Consider the following 19,777-nt stretch of genomic DNA (forward strand, 5'->3'; position numbering starts at 1 on the left):
CGGAGAAAAAAAAACCATCAACCCGCATAAAACCGAGTCTGTTTTTATTCCCGTCTTAACCCGCGCTGACGTGAATCTTGACATTAAATTTATAAAATCAGGCTTGAGGGCGATTTGCTGGCAATTCGCTGAAATGTGAATTCGTTCGAGAACTTGAAATCGATGGCGCACGGAAATGTTAAGAAAAGAAATAAATAATACAAGAAAATAAACAACAAAAAGGAAGATGGCCATGTAGAGCGAAGGAGGACGACGTGCTTCCATGATGGCGAAGGCGCACCCGCCATCGATACCAACCGTGAATACGGGCGCCATTAAGAACCTTTCGAGCGGCGATGAGCCCCCACAGTCTTCAACTTTTTTTTTTTTTAGATTTCAGTCAGCGTGACCTTGTAGGTGTCGGCGTAGCTCTCGATGTGCAGGATGAAGGTGTCCTCGTTGGAGTAGTGCTCGATGATATTGTCGTCCATGTTCACCAGGATGCTGGATGAAAAAAAAAAAAAACAAATAAAGGCAGGGGTTAGCATGTTGGCATCATAAAAAAAAAGTGGAATGAAAGACAACTTATGCAAAACTCAATTGCTGGTGTGTCCGCTTCACCCTTTTTTGCTTTTTTTGTAGACTTTGGCAATCTTCTCCATGGTGAGGCCGTACTTGTCCGATATCTGCAAAAAAACAAAGGAAAATGCTGACTGGGGTTGTTTTGACGAAAAAGACAAAAAGTCTCAAGATGGCGAAGAGCTAAAATGGGGGCAGCCACTGACCGCCTCCAGTAGGCCTCGTAGCGTGGGCGACTTGAGCATGAGCGCGTCAAACACCTCGTCCGTCTCCTTGCGGACGTACAGCAGCACTGCGGCGGGACAAATGCGCCACGTCAGCTTTGATGACGGATACAACAGCGACCCAACGTTGTCAATTTAGGGGCCACAATCTTTGAATTGACGAGTTCAGAACCCCAAACGCCCTCCAGTGATACCTCGGTTTACGAACCCCTTGAATTACGAACATTTCGGTTTACGAACGTTAAATTTATGAATATTTTATCTTGGCATAAAAACTATTTTTCGCGATACCCACGAAGCTCTCACAATGAGTGATGTGTCATTCGCGAACGAGCCCATTCTTCTATCAACAAAATGGCAGCCGACTGTTTTTGTCCTCTATTCCCCCTCCCCCAGTCTTTGACTAAAGCCACGTGATTGGTTAAGAACGCAGCAGTGAGGGGAGGTGGTTTAAACATTAAAGAGACAGGCAGACGACAGAGAGAGAGACAAAATGGATAGAAAACAGTGAAATTTGTCGTTTCAACTTTGATAGTTCAAAGGCAGAGTGTAGACTGCAAGGTTAAAATTCCCATCAATCAGGGTCCACAAATAACGCGCACTCGCCATCAGTTCAATTTGAAATGAAAAGACAAGCAAGGGAAGCAGCTATTAAGGATGTTTCTAGTGTGTCTGCTTGCATCTGTTGCAATATCACAACTTCCAAGATGTACAACTGAGAGCTCCTTGAGACACTTTATGCAAAAAGCTACCCATTCCATCAAGCCATCAACGACCATCACAAAGGTCAATAAAACGACTTTATTATACAGTACGGTTTATTTCTTTAATTATAATACCATATCGCATTTATTATACATACAATAAGGTATATTTTGTGTAGTTTTAGAAAATTAAAAAGTAGAAAATTATGTTTTATGGGGACCTGGGAACGGATTATTCTCATTTTAATGGTTTCCTATGGGAAATTAATTTTTGGGATACACACTTCGCTTTACACACTGTCTGCGAACCAATTAAGTTTGTAAGCCAAGGTATCACTGTACCTCTCTTGTGCGCTTCCTCCTTGATCTGTTTCTGCGGCGATGGACACACGTCGTCGTCCGACGGCCGGAACATCCTTTTCACCAGCACGCTCCTGGTGCCGACATTATCATAAAAAAAACAAACAAACAAAAAAAGCGATTAATTTGCTTTGTCCCCGTGTAGTGCACATAATTTGCATATCTCTTTGAGCCCATGGAAATGACACTTCCTGATTGGGCGCGCTCACCCTTCTCGCTCCATTTCCTCTGTGTTGAAGGTGAACACCTGAAAACACGCCTTTTGTTACATCATCTGACATTTTTCTTGCTTGAAAAAAATAAAATAAAACAAAATGGACTTCTATCACCCAACTGTTTTGCTTTGTTTTTAAAAGAAAATCTAAAGAAAGCGTGATTTTTCATGGCAGAGCGTACCTGTCCGGCCCTCTGAAGGTTTCCAAAGTGGACATCGGGGATAAAGAGGACAGGTTGCGCTTCCAGGTCAGTCATAGTCTTGAAATAGGTGCTGTCTGACTTCTTGGCTACCGTGATGACACCCGCCGCGCCATCTTTACCTGCACAGTAAAGGGAAAAAAAGTGCTTCACGGCTTCTGCTTATGAACTCATATATATTAGGAGATGGTGGACCTTTGGATTTCTTGCGGGATAGCTTCCTCTCTTCGTCCCTGATTTTACGCTCTGCCCCCTGGAAGAAGCCAATGAAGTGATACGCTGTGAACAGGTGTGTCCGCAAGAGGGCGCACTTGTGCCAACATCAGGCCAAGTCAGCCGAATAAAAATACAGTACAGTGATACCTTGGCTTACAAACTTAATTGGTTCCCAGACAGCGTGTGTAAGGCGAAAAGTGTGTAGCCCAAAAATTAATTTCCCATAGGAAACCATTAAAATGAGAATAATCCGTTCCCAGGTTCCCACAAAACATAATTTTCTACTTTCTAATTTTCTAAGCCTTAAAACTACACAAAATATACCTTATTTTATGTATAATAAATGTGCTATGGTATTATAATTAAAGAAATAACCTGTACTGTATAATAAAGTCGTTTTATTGACCTTTGTGATGGTCGTTGATGGCTTGATGGAATGGAGCGGCCGGTTCCCTCAGCACTTGATGAGGAACGTAGCCTTCTTCTTTTACCATCTTATGGAATGATCCTTTTAGGTGCTTTCTCTGCTATAATTTTATCTAGTTCCTCATCAATTGTGTTCTGTTTAGCTGGGTTGATAGGTTTTTGCATCAAGTGTACAGATGGCTTGGGTTATTTGTGGAGCCTGATTGATGGGATATTTTAACCTTGCAGTCTACACACACTATTAAAGTTGAAACGAGTCCAAATGTCACTGTTTTCTATCCATTTTGTCACTCTCTCTCTGTCGTCTGCCTGTCTCTTTAATGTTTAAACCAACTCCGCTCACTGCTGCGTTCTTGACCAATCACGTGGCTTTAACCGACGACTGGGGGCGGGGAATAGAGGACAAAAAAATATGTCGGCAGCCATTTTGTTGTTAGAAGAAGGGGCTCGTTCGCGAATGACACATCACTCATTGAGGCAGCTCCGTGTGTATCCCGAAAAAGGTTCGTATGCCAAGGTAAAATTTTCATAAATTTTACGTTCGTAAACCGAAACGTTCGCAAGCCAAGGGGTTTGTAAACCGAGGCTATGCCTGTATTGGATTAGTGTTTGGAGTGAAAAAAGTAGGGGTGTCTTATTTTACCCGTGGTGAATCCCCCCCCCCCTTTTTTTGGTTTTCCCAGCAACCTTATCTGACCTTGTCACAGAAGACCTTGATCTGCGAGTAGGCCCTGTGCAGAGGCTTGTTGCTGCGGTTGTTGTAGCTGTACGTGTCGATCTGGATCATGAGGGGGAGACCCTTGACGCCCTTCTGCGACGAGAAGTCCGTGCTCAGGCAGTTGACCGTGATGAAGATCTAACGGGCGGCACATTGCACGTGTCACGGATGCTCGCCGCGTTTGTCGCCGTCAAACGGGAAGTCGGGAGGACTTCTTCCTCTTGCCGTTGTGCGTTTGGATTTTAGGGCGTTTTCGTTCATTTTTCTTACTTACGCATTATCATATATAATCATCTTTAGACATTTGTTATTTGTATTTTATGTTGTTTTAATATAGTTTTGTTACTTTCACAGTATAATATATCCTATTATTTATTTATTATTTGTATTTAACGTAGTTTTAATTTACTTTTGTTACTTTCACATGATAACATATAATATTTTTCATTTTTTATTTGTATTTGATGTAGTTTTGATTCATTTTTGTCACTTACACATTATAATATATATTATTTATTTATTATTAGCATTTGATGTAGTTTTAATTCATTTTTGTTACTTTGACATTATAATATATATTTAATATTTGTATTTAATGTCATTTTAATTTAGTTTTGTTACTTTCACAGTATAATATATCATGTTTATTTATTTATTTATTATTTGTATTTAATGTAGTTTTAATTTACTTTTGTTACGTTCACAGTTTAGTGTATAATATTTTTTATTTATTATTTGTATTTAATGTAGTTTTGATTATTTGTGTTCCTTACACATTGTAATATATTTATTTATTTATTTATTTATTTATTGGATTTAATGTAGTTGTAATTATTTATGTTACTTACACATAATATTTTTATTAATTTAGTCATTATTTGTATTTACTGTAATTGTTTGTCTTCCTTACTTATTGTAATGTATATATTTTTTATTATTATTTGTATTTAACGTAGTTGTAATTATTTGTGTTACTTGCCTATTATATATTTTATTTATTTATTATTTGTATTTAATGTAGTTGTAATTATTTGTGTTACTTACACATTGTAATATATATTTTCTATTTATGTGTAGTGGCGAAGTGCAATTTTTTCCCTACGTTATTTGAATTGTCGGTTGTTTTTCAGACCTTGGCCTCTTCGTTGACGTCCCACGTGAAGGAGATGGCATTGTAGGCGATTTCTTCGATGTTGCTGATGGTGTTGAAGCTCTCCTTGTAGTCGGCTGGAAGGAGAAAAAAACAAATAGAGAGAGAAAAAAGAAGGGTTAGCGCAGAGTGGTCATTAAAAGTCACAATCAGGTAGCCATTGTTTGTTCCTGATAAGCAAGCCAAGAGCGCACGCTTCCATTTGGTGAGGCCAAGTCTTATCTTGGCGAGGATAAACAAAGTGTGTGGCTTCAAAAGGCCGATGGGGGAAACCCTTTTAATGGCGGCACGGCAAACGGGGAGCGGCTCAGGAATTCTGCCGCGCACACTAACGAATAGTGCCTTTCAAGCTGACAATTTTCTCTGAGGGTCACAAGCGGGACGATTGCTGTGAAAGCAACGGATGGATGAGCCCCGTGTGGCCCCCTTTTTGCCTCGGCGGCCATGTTGCCGGCTTCCATGTGAATGGAAAAAATGAAAATGGGTGCGCGGACAGGGGGGTGGCATTTTGTGGATATGTTGGGAATGAACGTTTCCTTGCTCCGCCACACGTGCACAATGGAGACAGGAAACAAGTAGCCCGCAGCCGTTTTTGAAGTGAGCTGGTGTATTGGGTGACGTGGCCCGGGGCACCTGCACATCATTCACTCACGCCCGGGTGGGCGGGAGGGCCGGCGGGCCCCTCCTCCGCTGCTATTCAAATCAACTTTCCCGGCGGTTTCGGGTTGCATTCAGCCAGCGGAAAAGAGATTTAGTCTAGCGGCTGGGTGGGTCCCGGCAATCTGGGCTGAGCTAGCTTGCGCCGCAGTTTCGCTCGTGAGGTCAACGGGAAAATGACGGCATTATTATTGTTATTATCATCATTAATTTCATTCTTGTTGTGTGTGGTAATAACTATTAACGACATGAGCTTACTAGATAGCCACTCTAGCTAGCTGTTGAGCTAAACAGTATAGTATATATCTTGAGTGTGATTTTACACTTATCATTAATTACAAGTGTCTACTGAAAAAAAAATCTTTACTTTGGTTACTTCCGGGTTCAGTGAACGCTGGCGCGTGTGGCTGCCGCTGCTCACCTGCAAAAAAAAATATCCTGTGACTGTAAAGTTTCTTTGAGAGTTTTGAAAGGCGCTTATAAATGAAATATATTATGATTATCATCATTATTATTATTATTATTATTATTATTATTATTATTATTATTATTATTATTATTATTATTATTATTATTATTATTATTATACATTTAATTTCTAAGCGCCTTTCAAAACTCTCAAGGTCACTTTACAGTCAGATGATCGGTTTTTCTGCGGGTGAGAAGCGGCAGCCACATTCGCCAGCGTTCACTCAACTCGGAAGTAACTCAAAAAGATAGAAATCTAGCCAGCTAGCTAACAGATAGCTAATAGATAGCTAGCTAGACAGTTAGCTAACTAGACAGCCATATTGTTAATACATAGCCAGCTACATATCTAGCTAGCCAGATAGCCAAGAGATAGGAAATGGATAGCAAATAGTTAGCCAGCTAGGTAGCTAGCTAATAGAAGCTAGGTAGCGAGACAGATAGCTAATAGAAAGCAAATAGATAGCAAAAGGATAGCTAGATAGGTAGCTAGCTAATAGATAGCAAATGGATATCAAATAGATAGCTAGTTAGCAAATACATCGCAAATTGATAGCAAATAGTTAGCCAGCTATTATTATCCTAGATAATAATAATAATAATAATAATAATAATAATAATAATAATAATACATTTCATTTATAAGTGCCTTTCAAAACTCTCAAGGACACGATACAGTCACAGGATATTTTTTTCTGCGGGTGAGCAGCGGCAGCCACACACGCCAGCGTTCATTGAAAACTGCAACTGGTAATGGACTAATAGATGAATGTATCTTTGTTTTGTTTTTGTACTAAAAAAACTTGTATATGTTCCATTTATTTTCCATCCATTTTAAATAGTGCGGAAGTCTTTTTTCCTGGACATTATGTTTTGTTTATTGGGCAGAATTCTTCTTTTTAATGGCGCCAGCATGGTCACACATTCCGCTCCCTGTCCCGACAAGCCGCGTGTGCGTGTCTATATGGACGCACGCATGCACGCGTCTCACATAGCTCAAAACGTTTTGCTACGCTAGCAGGCCCCAGCTTGTCAAATACACCAACAAACCTCAAAGGCACACAGACACATCAACAAGACATAGTGGAGGTGTTCCAGAAACAATTCGCTATTTTTCAGGTGTGTGTGTCGCGGTGACTGTTTTGCCTGAAGGCTTGGAGATAGTGAGCAGGGTGGGGGCTTGTTTGCTCTCAGTGTGGCCTTTTTTTTCTCTTCTTCTTTTCCCCTTTTTTTGCTTTTTGAAAGGGAGCAAGCGCATTCCATCATGGGAATGAAAGAAAAAAAAATCAAAGACTTCCTTCTCACCGATGTCCAGGACTCTTTGCTTGGCCGTGTGTTGCCTGGAGTGCCAGTACTTCCAGTATTTCAGCTGCTCGTCTCGGTTTTTGTCCTCGCTGAACACCACCATGATCACACTCTGAGACAAAAACACCACTTGGTCATTTTAGAATTTAAAAAAAAGGGAGGCGGCGGCGGTAGCGCTCACCCGCACTTTGCTGATGGGGTGTCTGAGGCGCTTGTTGGCGCTCAGCTCGTTGAGGGTGACGGCGTAGAACTGGCCCTTGTTCAGGTAGGTCATGGGACCCTCACCCTGCTTCTGGCGGAGCGAGCGGGTGGCGTCCAGCGTGTACTGGAAACTGTCGCTGCAATGTCGCCACATTCGGCGTGACAAAATGGCGGAAAATTCAAAACTCACTTGCGCTTGCACAACAGGTGCCGACTTACGCCGCGTCCTGCTGGAACAAGAAGTCGTCGGATGCCATGGAGGAAGGCGTGTGGTACTTCTAACAGGGAAAAAAACACCAAAAGACAATCAGGAGCTTTTCACCCCCTCCACTTTCAAAATACAGTGATACCTTGGCTTACGAAATTAATTGGTTCCCAGACAGAGTGTGTAAGGCGAAAAGTGTGTATCCCAAAAATTAATTTCCCATAGGAAACCATTAAAATGAGAATAATCCGTTCCCAGGTCCCCATAAAACATAATTTTCTACTTTCTTATTTTCTAAGCCTTAAAACTACACAAAATATACCCTATTTTATGTATAATAAATGTGCTATGGTATTATAATTAAAGAAATAAACACTCCTAAATAATAAAGTCATTTGATGGGATGGGATATTTTAACCTTGCAGTCTACACTCTGCCTTTGAACGATCAAAGTTGAAACTCTCACTGTCGTCTGTCTGTCTCTTTAATGTTTAAACCACCTCCCCTCACACCCGAAAAAGGTCTCACCGTGTCCCCGTCCTCGTCAAACGGGGGGCTGTCGGGCGGGCTCCGCCGGTCTCCCTTCGCATAGGAACCGTGGCTGACGGCGGTGAACTCGTAAGGACTCTGCTCATAGACCACTCGCGACGCCTCCTCGCCATCCAGGCGGTAGTGGAGTCCGGTGCTCGCGGGCGCGTAGACCGGCACGTAGGACTCGGCCTTGGCCGGGGAAGGCGCCCCGCTGGTGGCGTCGGGCTGCTCGGCGTTGAGCGACAGGTTGACGGGCAGCGACTTCAGAACCTGGACCCGGTTTTCCGACGCCTCGGCGGCACCGGGGTTGCCGGCCGACCTGGACAAAGACGGAGGCGGCGTGACGGTGAGAAAGCAACGCTATGCGTTCGGCCCCGCGACCCGTCCAGCAACCTTTTCTCCTGCACTTCCGTCATTTCCGCAACTTTGGGAGCGGTCAGGAGTCGCTTTTCTTTGGGAACCTGAAATACAACGTTGAAGAGGCCGATCACGATTCACCATGGAAATGTCAAAACATTGACTTGGACACCGGTGCTCGATCTGAAATGAAATCTGTCAACTCTATTGAGGACAAAAAATATTTTCAATAGGTCAAGTGAAAAAAGGGCACTGGAGACGGATGCGAAACTCATGCAAGATCCGAACGTTACTTGGGGGTGAAATCAGTGGTGGGAGCGCCCCCGAAAGTGGCCCAAGAGACCTTGTAGTAGTCGTAGAGGAGGCCCAGGGCGTTGGCGCTGTCCTCGTCGCCGTTGATGCTCATCATGGCCTTGGTGGCGGCCGTCAGCGGGTTCTCCAGGTACGAGCGCCATGCCTCGTCCTCGCTGGTGTAAGCCCGCCGCACCGCCGGAAAGGAGCTCTCGTTGGGGACCACCACCACCAGACGCTTGCTGGGCACACACCGCAGTCACTCGGTGAGCGAAAGATGGGCAGGGCCTTCAGATCAAGGCTCATCGGCACTTTGACGCCGTGAAGTCGCTTCGCGAGAGGCTCAAACTAGCCAGTCGGTCGGGCCTTCGACGCACTTTCGGACGAGAAATGACACCGCGTGGTTCAACACGCCGTGTTGTCACAACATCTTGAGTTTGGCGGCGTGTCCACGAGAGGCACGGCATACGTGACGCCACGCCAGATGTAAATTGGCGCTCGCGCCTCGGCCTCGCTCAAGAACACTTCCAAGAAAGCCCCGAAACCAAACCACAAGGATTTAGTCAGCGCGAGCGGGACATCCACATCGACACTTTGACTGATGGTAGCTTTCGGCGAGTTGCCAATGTGCTGCGCCCCTCCCTGTGTGTTTGCCTACTGAGATATCACCGTGGCAACCACGTGGCCACCATACAGGCATCGGACAATGTGTCGGTATGGGTCACGGGTGTTCTCCAGCATTTGGCCTTATCTTTTCACCTTTGCGATTGGGTCGTGGTTTTTAGATGAGCTGATGTTCAATCTTTCGGCTTTGAGAATGCCACAATGTGAGGAGGAATGTGTCGTAGGACGGATGCTTGCAACACCTACTTGAAATTTGGTTCGATAGTCGTTGTCATTCGTTCGTATTTATTTTCACAAATGAGAACAATATATATGAATAAGTGACATTTTTTTAATATTTTTCTTTCTCTAAATGAGGAAAATGGCGATTTAAAAATATCAATTAATAACTTTATTGACTCTTTTTTGCCCCTCACAATCATTCGTTCAAATCACTCTAATTTCCTTTCCCACTTACAAAAGATGTATTGACTGAAGTGGAATCAGATCTCAAAATCGCAATTGCAAGTTTGAGAAAAGGGAGTTGAAAATTGGGAGGCTATACAACAAAACAGCAAGCACGTCATGGGCCGCACTGTGTTCTTGAGAATCACAAGCTATTAATGTGCATATTTGCACAAGACCGTTGGGCTACACTGCAATGTCAAATGTAAATATTGAAGTTAAAAAACAAAAACGGCTGTGCATATTTAATTACACTGCACCCACTCCCCAAAAAAACGGGGAATCCACACCAAACGTCCCTCCAAAACTTTACATCATTAGACATCCACAAGTGATGCAAAAATGACGACTCAGCGACTGTTTTTAAAATGCACCATATGCGTTTTGAATGATCTCCCCCGCTCAAATTTGTAAAAAATCGATTCCAAAGCGATGATGAAGAAAGTGGGGATATCCCCCCCCCCCCGCCTCCTTCCACACTTTGGGTACGAGTATCAAAGATCGTCTCCACAGGCGTGATCACTTACTTGTCTGTCTCCTGTGACATATTTCACCTCCTCTCCCCGGCTCGGTGCCTGGTGGAACTGGACTTTCAAGTCGGAGCAGGTGATAAGAGGGAGCGGGTTGGCAGAAGTTGGCGTACAGGTAAGTCCACTTTTCTTTTTCTCTCCCCCCCCCCCCCTCCTACTCAGACTGTTTTTTTTTCAGTTCCCCTCCTCCTGTCACTCGCGCATTGTTACCCTCCGTCGCCTTATCCGGCAGGTAAAGCCCGCGTTTTTTGTTTAGTACCCCTCCCTCCGTTCCCCTTCCACTAAAGTCGACTTGAGTACTTTATCACGATGTCAACATGATTCATACACGCGTCAACACGGCTATGTTTGTATTTGGCGTCGCTAATCGTTAAGCTTTGGGAAATTCTTTCACAGGCAAGCGAAGGGAAGGTAAGGTCGTCGCTGATTGGTTGGTTGCCGGCGGGTGAAGAGAGTTGACTGTTGATTGGCTGAAAGTTCAGGAAAAGCAGTGTGAAGTACACGCCTTTTTCGACGCTCCAAATATATATATATATATATATATATTTTACGTTTATTCATTATTTGGTTGGTATTTTATCACACAATATAAAACGAGTTTAGAATAAAGCGGTTTTTTATATCTATTGAGAGAGTGAGAGAGAGAGAGAGAGAGAGAGAGAGAGAGAGAGAGAGAGAGAGAGAGAGAGAGAGAGAGAGAGAGAGAGAGAGAGAGAGAGAGAGAGAGAGAGAGACAGACAGAAACAAAGAACATTGTAAAACATTTCAAAAAGCATCATTGACACCCACAACGTGGAAAAAGTCATTTTTTACAGGGCAACTAAAAATAACCACTGCCATTGGTGAATTCGTTCGAAATATTTCACGAGGAAAAATAAAATTAGCCAGCCCAGTATCTGTTTAAAAAACCCTAATGTGGGCCTCGGGGCACAAAGGTTTGCCCACCAATACAGAGTAAAGAGGAAATAAAGGCAGTGGTATTGATGATGGTCGGGGAGTGGGAGAGTGGGGGCGGTCATTAGTTGACACAATACCATTGTCCCTTTAATGGAGCCATTGTGTGAGCACATCACAGTGTTTGGGATCTGCCAGGCCGACAGCAAACAATGCAGGTGCATGTTTGTCTCCTACAATCACCACCTCAATGCTAATTCACTCCTGTTTATTTAGCTTCAGAGATCACGTCACAGGCAGGCACCGCTACCAAATACATGATAACCAACAACAGAGGCGGAAAAGGGTTCATTTTTTTTTTGATTGATCGTATTGATTATTTAAAAACTTTAATTGTTATTTATTGTCGTTTGAACAGTTTGGGCGATTGCAAACTGTTGACAGGACAAAAGACAAGCACATTTGCTTGTGGAAGCCTGCGGGTGATCGTATATGGAAATCTTTTTTTTTTTTTTTTTTTTTTTTTTTTTTTAAGGAAAGGTTTCGAAGTTCCAGGTTCATTTTAACCGCCAGTCGTGTCACCCCCTTCCTTATGTGTAAGTGTGCTTTTGGCCATGGTCTTCTTGTCTCATTTGTTTCCTAGAGCAGCTGGGGCCTTTGCGGCACGCTCTGTGTTGTGTGTGCTAAATAAATACAGGTGAAGTCTTTTTTTCTTTTCCAATCAGCACACAAACACAACACAGAGAGAGGGAGGTGGAGTTGAAGGTGTTCACAATAAATGCGATAGTCAACCAGTGGCGGGAATCGTTTTCAGAGCTCAAGGGGCCACATTTGATTTGTAGAATGGACAGAAGCACCATAAAAGAAATGTTCAAAAAAAAGGCCTCCTAAAACATCTGCACTGTATTTCGGATTGAACTGGGATTCTTTTAAGGGTTGCAGATCATACGTAGTCACAAACGTTCCAGATTTTGCCATGTGATTTTGTGACAGTTGAAACCGTGCGACTCCATGAGCAAGACGTCAGATCCCAAGACGCTGTCCAAGAAGTCCAGTTGCCATGCCTCCTCCTGCCTTCTGCGTATGTGAAGAAAAAAGAAAAAAATCATACATACCAAACGCTTTTTTTCACTTGTTGGGACTTGGCCCTGGGATTGGGAGTCAACCTGTTTGGCAGCTCCAGAACCACAAGCGAGTGCAGGCAGGTGCAATACAATGCATACAATTTTTTTTGTTAAATTTATGAAAATTTTACCTTGGCATACAAACTATTTTTCGGGATACACACAGAGCGCCACAATTAGTGATGTGTCGTTTGCGAACGAGCCTGTTCTCCTAACAAGAAAATGGCAACCGACTGTTTTTTTTCCTCTATTCCCTGCCCTCGGTCTTTGGTTAAAGCCATCGTGATTGGTCAAGAACGCAGCAGTGAGGGGAGGTGGTTTAAAAATTAAAGAGACAGGCAGACGACAGTGAGAGAGTTTCAACTTTGATAGTTCAAAGGCAGAGTGTCGACTGCAAGGTTAAAATATGCCATGAATCAGGCCCCACAAGCCATCTGTACACTTGATGCAAAAAGCTATCAACCCAGCTAAACAGAACACAATTGATGAGGAACTAGATAAAATTATTGCAAAGAAAGCACCTCCAAGGGATCATTCCTCAAGATGGTGAAAGAAGAAGGTTACGTTCCTCATCAAGTGTTTAATGCTGAGGAAACCGGCCGCTCCATTCCATCAAGCCATCAACGACCATCACAAAGGTCAATAAAATGACTTTATTATACTGTACAGTTTATTTCTTTAATTATAATACCATAGCACATTTATTATACATAAAATAAGGTATATTTTGTGTTGTTTTAAGGCTTAGAAAATTATAAAGTAGTAAATTATGTTTTATGGGGACCTGGGAACGGATTATTCTCATTTTAAGGGTTTCCTATGGGAAATTAATTTTTGGGATACACACTTTTCGCCTTACACACTCTGTCTGGGAACCAATTACGTTCGTAAGCCAAGGTATCACTGTATTTCACTGCAATATCCTGAAAAATTGCCACATCCAGGGTGCAACAGGTGATTCGGTGTGGGTGAAATGGTCAAACCAGCACTTCTAAGATATAGTGACATACAATATGTGGCAAAGTGTACCACATTGTGCTAAATTATTGTTGTTGTGGTTATTGTTGATGCGCCACGCTGCGCCGCGTGTGTGCGGTTCGACTGGTCCGGCAACTTTGCGGCAAAACCGGTTGGTTGGGAACGGCAGGGAGAAAGGAGCAAAAGCGTCAGATGAGGAAGGCGAAAAGGCCTTCTTCCTCTTACGCTTGGGAACGGGCGACAGGGTAACCTTTCACGTGATGTGCTTGTGACGTGGATTTGGGGTGGCGTTCTGGGAAGGGAGTAAAGTACTCTTTAACATCAAAGCTGCTATGCGTTTGTATTCATTTAAAAAGTCTGTTTGGGATGAGTAAAAGCATAGAGATTATTAAAAAATGTATATGGCCAAGATATCTTGATTTTTTTTCTTAATTGTGGGTGGGTTTGGAATACTCTCGGCAGTTATTGGTGTGCTTCGATTTCAACCCCCTTGGGCTTGACAACCCCACCCTGTGTCTTGTAATCCAGCAAGTGACTGAACAACAGGAGGAAGGTGCCTACGGGCCACTCGGGCGTTCCCTTCACAAAAGGCTCATCTTGCTTTTGCAATAGGATGGGTGGTCGAGGATGGTGGGGGGGGGGGTACTGATATGGACAGGTGGACGGAGTAAGACTTTTCTCACCTGGATAGGATTTCAGTCGTGACATGATTTGAATAACTTGCATTCACATGATATGATTTGCGTTGGCTCCATTCATCCACTTTGTACATTTTCATTAACCGGATAAACATTTTGGTTGGACTTTATTTTTTCTTCTTTCACATTACTCAATGTGATTTGTCTAAACACGTAATTTTAATTAATAATACGTTTTTGGAATATAAATGATGCAACAAAATGCATAAGTATTGTAACTTTTTACGATCTGTTGCACTCTACAATAGTACAAAAAAAAAGGCTTATTGACACTTATTTGACATGACATATATGTCTATATTTTAAATGTGACATATTTTAAACTTCGGCGGAACACATTGCTGACTGGGATAATTTGGTCAAATGAGCACGGAAATGTGTACTGTTCGGATTCTACCACCAGGCGGCGACATTGCCAACGTCATCGGATTTTATGGATATTTCATGGCTTGCTCGAAAATTATTTATAACCTGGATAATTGCTGTCCAGCGCACGATTCAACAGGACATTCTTGTTTATGTAGATTGATTTATAGGCAAACATATAAAATGTCATGCTCATATTATTCTATCTTTCGTTAAATGGTGTGTGTTTGTAGACGATGACTGTGTGTTTACGACAGTCTTTGAATCTACCAGCGACGTCATGTTGTCAGTGGGATTTTAGCAGCTGGCCTGTCACGTTTTCGTCTCGGCTCCGTGGGAGAGACGCTTACTTACTTGCATTCTACTTTTACGAGGTAAGTTCAGTCAAGGTTAGAATAACATGAAAAAGGGCACCGCATTCGTGTGCTTGGTTGGCTAATTTATGCCGATGAAATGCCCCCGAGTGCCCCAATGGAGGTTGTGTGGGCAGTTTTGCTAACTGGAATGCTAATCCACGTTTCAACAACCACTGTTCCGTTTTACCAAATAGTCAATATTTAAACGCTTTCAAGCACAAGTAACTAAGATTTTAAGGCATTTTTAATGTTTCACGCCTGATCTTGTTCATGTATTCTTTTAAAAACGCGCAACGTGTGACCGGCCGCCAGTTTGTGTTAGCATAACCCTAATTCGTGGTGCACTAATTTCCTCCTTACTTCCATAAACGCATCACTAAAAACGGGGGGAGTGGGTCATGGGGAATTTGTGATTTTTAACTCCCTTAAAGGACAACCGACGTCTCCGGACAAGTTGTGTCCATAATTTGTAAAATGGCTTCAAATGACTTGTACTGAGCGTATTTTACAAAGATTCCACCGCATATAACTATATTTTACGTTTTAAGACTTGCGCTGAATATTCCGGAAGTCTTGTTTTTGACTTGATGACAAGTCCTCACCCTACGTCACTGAAGGAACGCCCCTCACTGATAAAGGACATACCTTGCATCACCTCAATGTATTTTGCGGTACTTTGTTTGGTCTGAAAACTTTGTGTTGATCCATGTTGATGGCGAAATTAGAAGGAAAACACATAAATAATGCGATGGTGAATCGTTGTGACTTCTACAGTGTATTTGATGTTCGCTTACAAAATGTAACAGGAGATAATTTCCACGGAGCTTTGTCGCCCTTTTCTGCCTTTTTTTGGGGGTACTGTAAGTACTGAAGAGTTAGTCACTACATTTCTCTCCAGATGCATCAAAATGACCGGAATAAATTATTTAATCGATTGCAAACATGTATGCTTTCCTCTTCAGAACTATTTGAATCATATTCATAACTGGATGAGTAACAAGAAAGCATCTTTTCCGAATCTGAAGCCATTGTTTTGATTCTCGAGCAAGGCAAGACTTCTTGGCGTTACACAACAAACAAGGGGGCGGGACCTTCTGAAACTGGACACTTCCGGGTTCAATTTGAAGTAGTTTTTGGACACTTTAAGTTTAAGTCATTTTTATTGGTGTTTTGCATTTGACTAAAAATATCATACTGCGTGTTTTGGGTATTTTAGATGCGATAAAACGTTTTTCTGATGTCAGTTAGGAAACAAAAAAGTGATGTCGGTTGTCCTTTAATTGTCATAACACAATGCATTAATTATTTTAGTTATCTCGGGCAAGCATGGTTCTGTCTTTTAATTGTGTAAGACTGAATCATATTGATAGTAGGACAAAACAGGCTTCATACCATTGGGAATTTTGGGCTGGGAAACGTTCATTTTAAGTTCAGTTTGTCCCTTTAAAAATAGTAAACATTAGAAACCCCAAAGCCCTTTGACCCCCCCCCCCCTCCCATATGCTGAATATCGACATTAAGTTAGTATGCTTTTTGTCTTCTCCAATAGTGCAACCTCGAATAGGTCAACTGCTGTTATTGTAAAACTGCACACTTGTAGGTAACTAATAAAAGTAGCGACGGGACATTTTCACCCACATTCACACCTTTGGACAATTTAATTTTCAGTCTGCACCCAACAGAACGGTTGGCACTACAAGTGGGGCACACCCAAGAAAGGTTGCCAACCCAATCACTGGGCACATGGTGTTTGCTAAATACATTAATCACATAAGTCATACCACTGTGCATGGTAAGGACTCGCATTCGCTCATATTGACAATTTTCAAAAACACTCCCCTAACCTTTCTACTTAAACTTATTTGGTTATTTCACACCACTGGTTTACTTGAATTTTCCATTCAGTCGTCCAACAGGATAGCAGTTCGCTGTTCTGTATTTAATGTCATTGGTATTCATGACCTAAGAAACGGTTTATTGTGGAGACTTTTTTTTTTACCCCCCACTGTTTTAAAGAAGAGTCCTTGTGCTTATTTCACGCTAGGTTTGACCGCCATGGCCCGCGGACATCAGAAGATCCAGTCACAGCAGAAGAATGCTAAGAAGCAGGCTGAGATGAAGAAGGCTAAAGGCCACGACCAGAAGACCGCCGCCAAGGCAGCCCTCGTCTTCACCTGTGCCGTGTGCCGGGTCAGTTGTAATTATTTAGCTGTGCAATATACAAACGAGTCACCCTGGTAGAGCAGTTTTAGAGCTCTTCATTGTCTTCAAATGTTTTTAGTGACTCAGAAGTGTTGTTGCGTAGATATAGCAACGATGCTAGCTGAAGAGCATTTGTGCTTTTCAAAGGCAATTTTATTCAGTATACCTGCTGTTTTTTGTTTTTTTGTCGTCGTCAAAAATGGCAGGCCTGTGAAAAATGTCTCTCTGGTGCGTCAAGTTTGGACTTGAAAGTCCTATTTTCTCAAGGTCTCAATGTGCTGGAAGTTGGTGGTTCCTGCTAATCTGTTCTTACTGTGTTTGTCGCCACAGTCTCAGATGCCTGACCCCAAAACCTTCAAGCAGCACTTTGAGAGCAAGCATCCGAAATCCCCTTTGCCTCCCGAACTGGAAGGCGTGGAGGCATAGACAAAAGACAAAAAGAAACATCTCCGCCATGCTTTCCTCTGTTCAATCACTCGGATGATGACTTCCTTGAGGCCCTTCTCGTACCAACTTCGCACTCTTCTTGATCCTTTTTTTTTTCGTCATTAAGAGTGATGTGGCCAAATGGGAAGTTACGGTAAAAAAAAATGAAGGTTTGATTCCCTGCCCTCCGCCCGGCAAATGGAAGACTTCCTAATGTGTCGTGTGCGTGGAAAGATTGTCCTGCTGAGCCATCATTGTAAATTTTGTGACAATTACACACAGCTACTCTTGCACCAAGGTTGGACCTAGCCTCTGGGGACTTGCACGTGATTTAGTGTGAATCGGAACTACAATCATTGCTATTATAAATACACTCTTGCCGTCACGGGGGTCTTAATTCCTGTCATTGTTTTTTTGACACTGTATTTGTGTCACTTCGCTAATGCTAATCCTCAATGTTCGGTCGCCACTAACCGGCCAGGCTGCTACTTAAACAAAACAAAGAAGCAAAGATTTATCCATTCACAGGAAAGTGTCAGGAACTGGAATGTATGATCACTGATGTATAATAGTGTTTTATTAAATTTTACTTTGTGGTACATCTGCCTCTGTTTAATTTCTTTCCACCTATAAATTACAGTGTAGCTCTCTCTCTTGTTTCTATTTATAATTTTTTTTCTTGCGTTGTCTTTGAGATTATATTTCATTTATTATATTACCTATGCTTGTCTGTGATTGTAAAGTGTCCTGGAGAGCTTTGAAAGGCGCTTAAAATGTAATGTATTCTTTTTTTCCTTCTTTTTTTTGGTGGGTGAGTTCGAGATTAAAAGATAAATAAATGAGGGTGTTGCAGATGGCACGCCTATATTCAGGCTAAGACGTCTTTCATCTTTCAAATTGTTGTTTACTTGATGAAACTAGGCTGGCCTCCTGACTGGCTAACAAAGTTAGGATGTCCTCAGATTCTGCTGAATGCGACTTGCTAACATCTTGGAAATGTTGATTTTAATTTTGACGTGCGCAATCACGCTCGTCAGACATGTCACTGAAAAAAATCGGGGGGAGCAGGTCGGATTCATGGGTAGAAGAACAAAAAAAAATCAGGCGCCAAATGAAATGATGTGCCTTAATGAGGTGAAAATTCCCAGCAGCGAAAGGTCATCTATTTTCAGACACACCCCCGTTGGAACTGCACAATTCTGAGCTCAACATAGAATTCAAATTTGCAGGTTGTCATGGTAGCTGCTTTTGTGAGTGCGCAGCTCCCCCCCCCCACCCAATCACCAGCACCCCCAAAAAAATGAGTTCAAGGAGGTTTGTCACCATATCCGCCGACTTGGAGAGACTTCAAACCCCACCCATAACACATTACTGGCAAAACCTGATGAATGGAGCACATTTGACACACGAGTTACTTAAGAGACATTTTAGTTGTTTTTCTGAAAGAATAAATATAGAAGGGAGACAGGAGGGAAAGTGAGAATTCAGGAAGTCCATCAAGAAAAAAACGGTCAGATATTTAAGGAATGAGGTAAGGAAGTGATGAAAGAATGCAAAAAAATCAACAATGGAAGAAAGGGTGTATTCAAAACAGGTATGACAAGGACGGAGGGAATGAAGGAACACAGATTAGTCAGTTCCAACCAAAGGCGGCAATGCATAAAATGGCGTTCTGAAGGAAGGAAAATGAAGGCAGAAAAGAAGCTGGAATTGAGAAGAAGGAAATTCTGAGGTGGAAAAAGGAGGTTTCAGCGATGCAGTGAAGGGTGTAAAGAAGGAAAGGAGAAGGAATAGAAAAGTCCAGTGATATCTCGATTTACGAACTCCTTGGTTTACGAACTTTTCGGTTTACGAACGTTACATTTATGAAAATTTTACCTTGGCATATGAACTTTACCTTGGCATACAAACTTTTTTTCGTACACAGAGCTGCCTCAATGACTGATGTGTCATTCGTGAACAAGCCAGGTCTAACAACAAAATGGCAGCCGACTGTTTTTGTCCTCTATTCCCCGCCCCCAGTCTTCGGTTAAAGCCACGTGATTGGTCAAGAATGCAGCAGTGAGGGGGGTGGTTTAAACATTAAAGAGACAGGCAGACGGCAGTGAGAGAGTTTAAACTTTGATAGTTCAAAGACTGCAAGATTAAATGATTCCATCAATCAGGCTCCACAAACAACCCACACAAGCCATCTGTACAATGTAAAAATGTAAAAAGCTATCAACCCAGCTAACAGAACACAATTGATGAGGAACTAGATACAATTATCACAGAGAAAGCACCTACAAGGGATCATTCCTCAAGATGTAAAAGAGGGTTACGTTCCTCATCAAGTTTTTAATGCTGATGA

At 42.4% G+C, this 19,777-nt stretch overlaps 2 protein-coding genes across 2 annotated transcripts; one reads left to right on the forward strand and one right to left on the reverse strand.

Annotated features, from left to right (window-relative positions):
* Window positions 1–27: 27 nt before the first annotated feature.
* grhl2b (grainyhead-like transcription factor 2b) lies at window positions 28–10,564 on the reverse strand. Its single transcript, XM_089023688.1, has 16 exons — window positions 10,381–10,564; window positions 8,838–9,027; window positions 8,531–8,598; window positions 8,135–8,456; window positions 7,621–7,679; window positions 7,382–7,538; window positions 7,201–7,312; window positions 4,753–4,847; window positions 3,600–3,758; window positions 2,456–2,513; window positions 2,243–2,382; window positions 2,056–2,093; window positions 1,829–1,920; window positions 765–850; window positions 601–665; window positions 28–483 (listed from the first exon to the last, which is right to left on the reverse strand). Exons 1-16 carry the CDS (start codon window positions 10,398–10,400, stop codon window positions 369–371), a joined length of 1,776 nt encoding a protein of 591 aa, XP_088879814.1. The 5' UTR covers window positions 10,401–10,564; the 3' UTR covers window positions 28–368.
* A 4,094-nt stretch (window positions 10,565–14,658) lies between these two features.
* znf706 (zinc finger protein 706) lies at window positions 14,659–18,026 on the forward strand. The gene is made up of 3 exons (XM_089023693.1): window positions 14,659–14,817; window positions 16,844–16,989; window positions 17,332–18,026. Exons 2-3 carry the CDS (start codon window positions 16,855–16,857, stop codon window positions 17,425–17,427), a joined length of 231 nt encoding a protein of 76 aa, XP_088879819.1. The 5' UTR covers window positions 14,659–14,817; window positions 16,844–16,854; the 3' UTR covers window positions 17,428–18,026.
* Window positions 18,027–19,777: the final 1,751 nt, after the last annotated feature.

The sequence above is a fragment of the Hippocampus bargibanti genome, linkage group LG20, assembly GCF_051943395.1.
Source record: "Hippocampus bargibanti isolate YZ-2025 linkage group LG20, ASM5194339v1, whole genome shotgun sequence".
Lineage (NCBI taxonomy): Eukaryota > Metazoa > Chordata > Actinopteri > Syngnathiformes > Syngnathidae > Hippocampus > Hippocampus bargibanti.

Coding starts and splice junctions, on each gene's coding strand:
- grhl2b (XM_089023688.1), bottom strand. CDS start 10,400: ATGTCACAGGAGACAGACAA. Junction 1,921..2,055: donor GAGGAAATGGAGCGAGAAGG/GTGAGCGCGCCC, acceptor TGTCGGCACCAG/GAGCGTGCTGGTGAAAAGGA. Junction 666..764: donor TACGAGGCCTACTGGAGGCG/GTCAGTGGCTGC, acceptor GTTTTTTTGCAG/ATATCGGACAAGTACGGCCT.
- znf706 (XM_089023693.1), top strand. CDS start 16,855: ATGGCCCGCGGACATCAGAAGATCCAGTCACAGCAGAAGAATGCTAAG. Junction 16,990..17,331: donor TCACCTGTGCCGTGTGCCGG/GTCAGTTGTAAT, acceptor TTGTCGCCACAG/TCTCAGATGCCTGACCCCAA.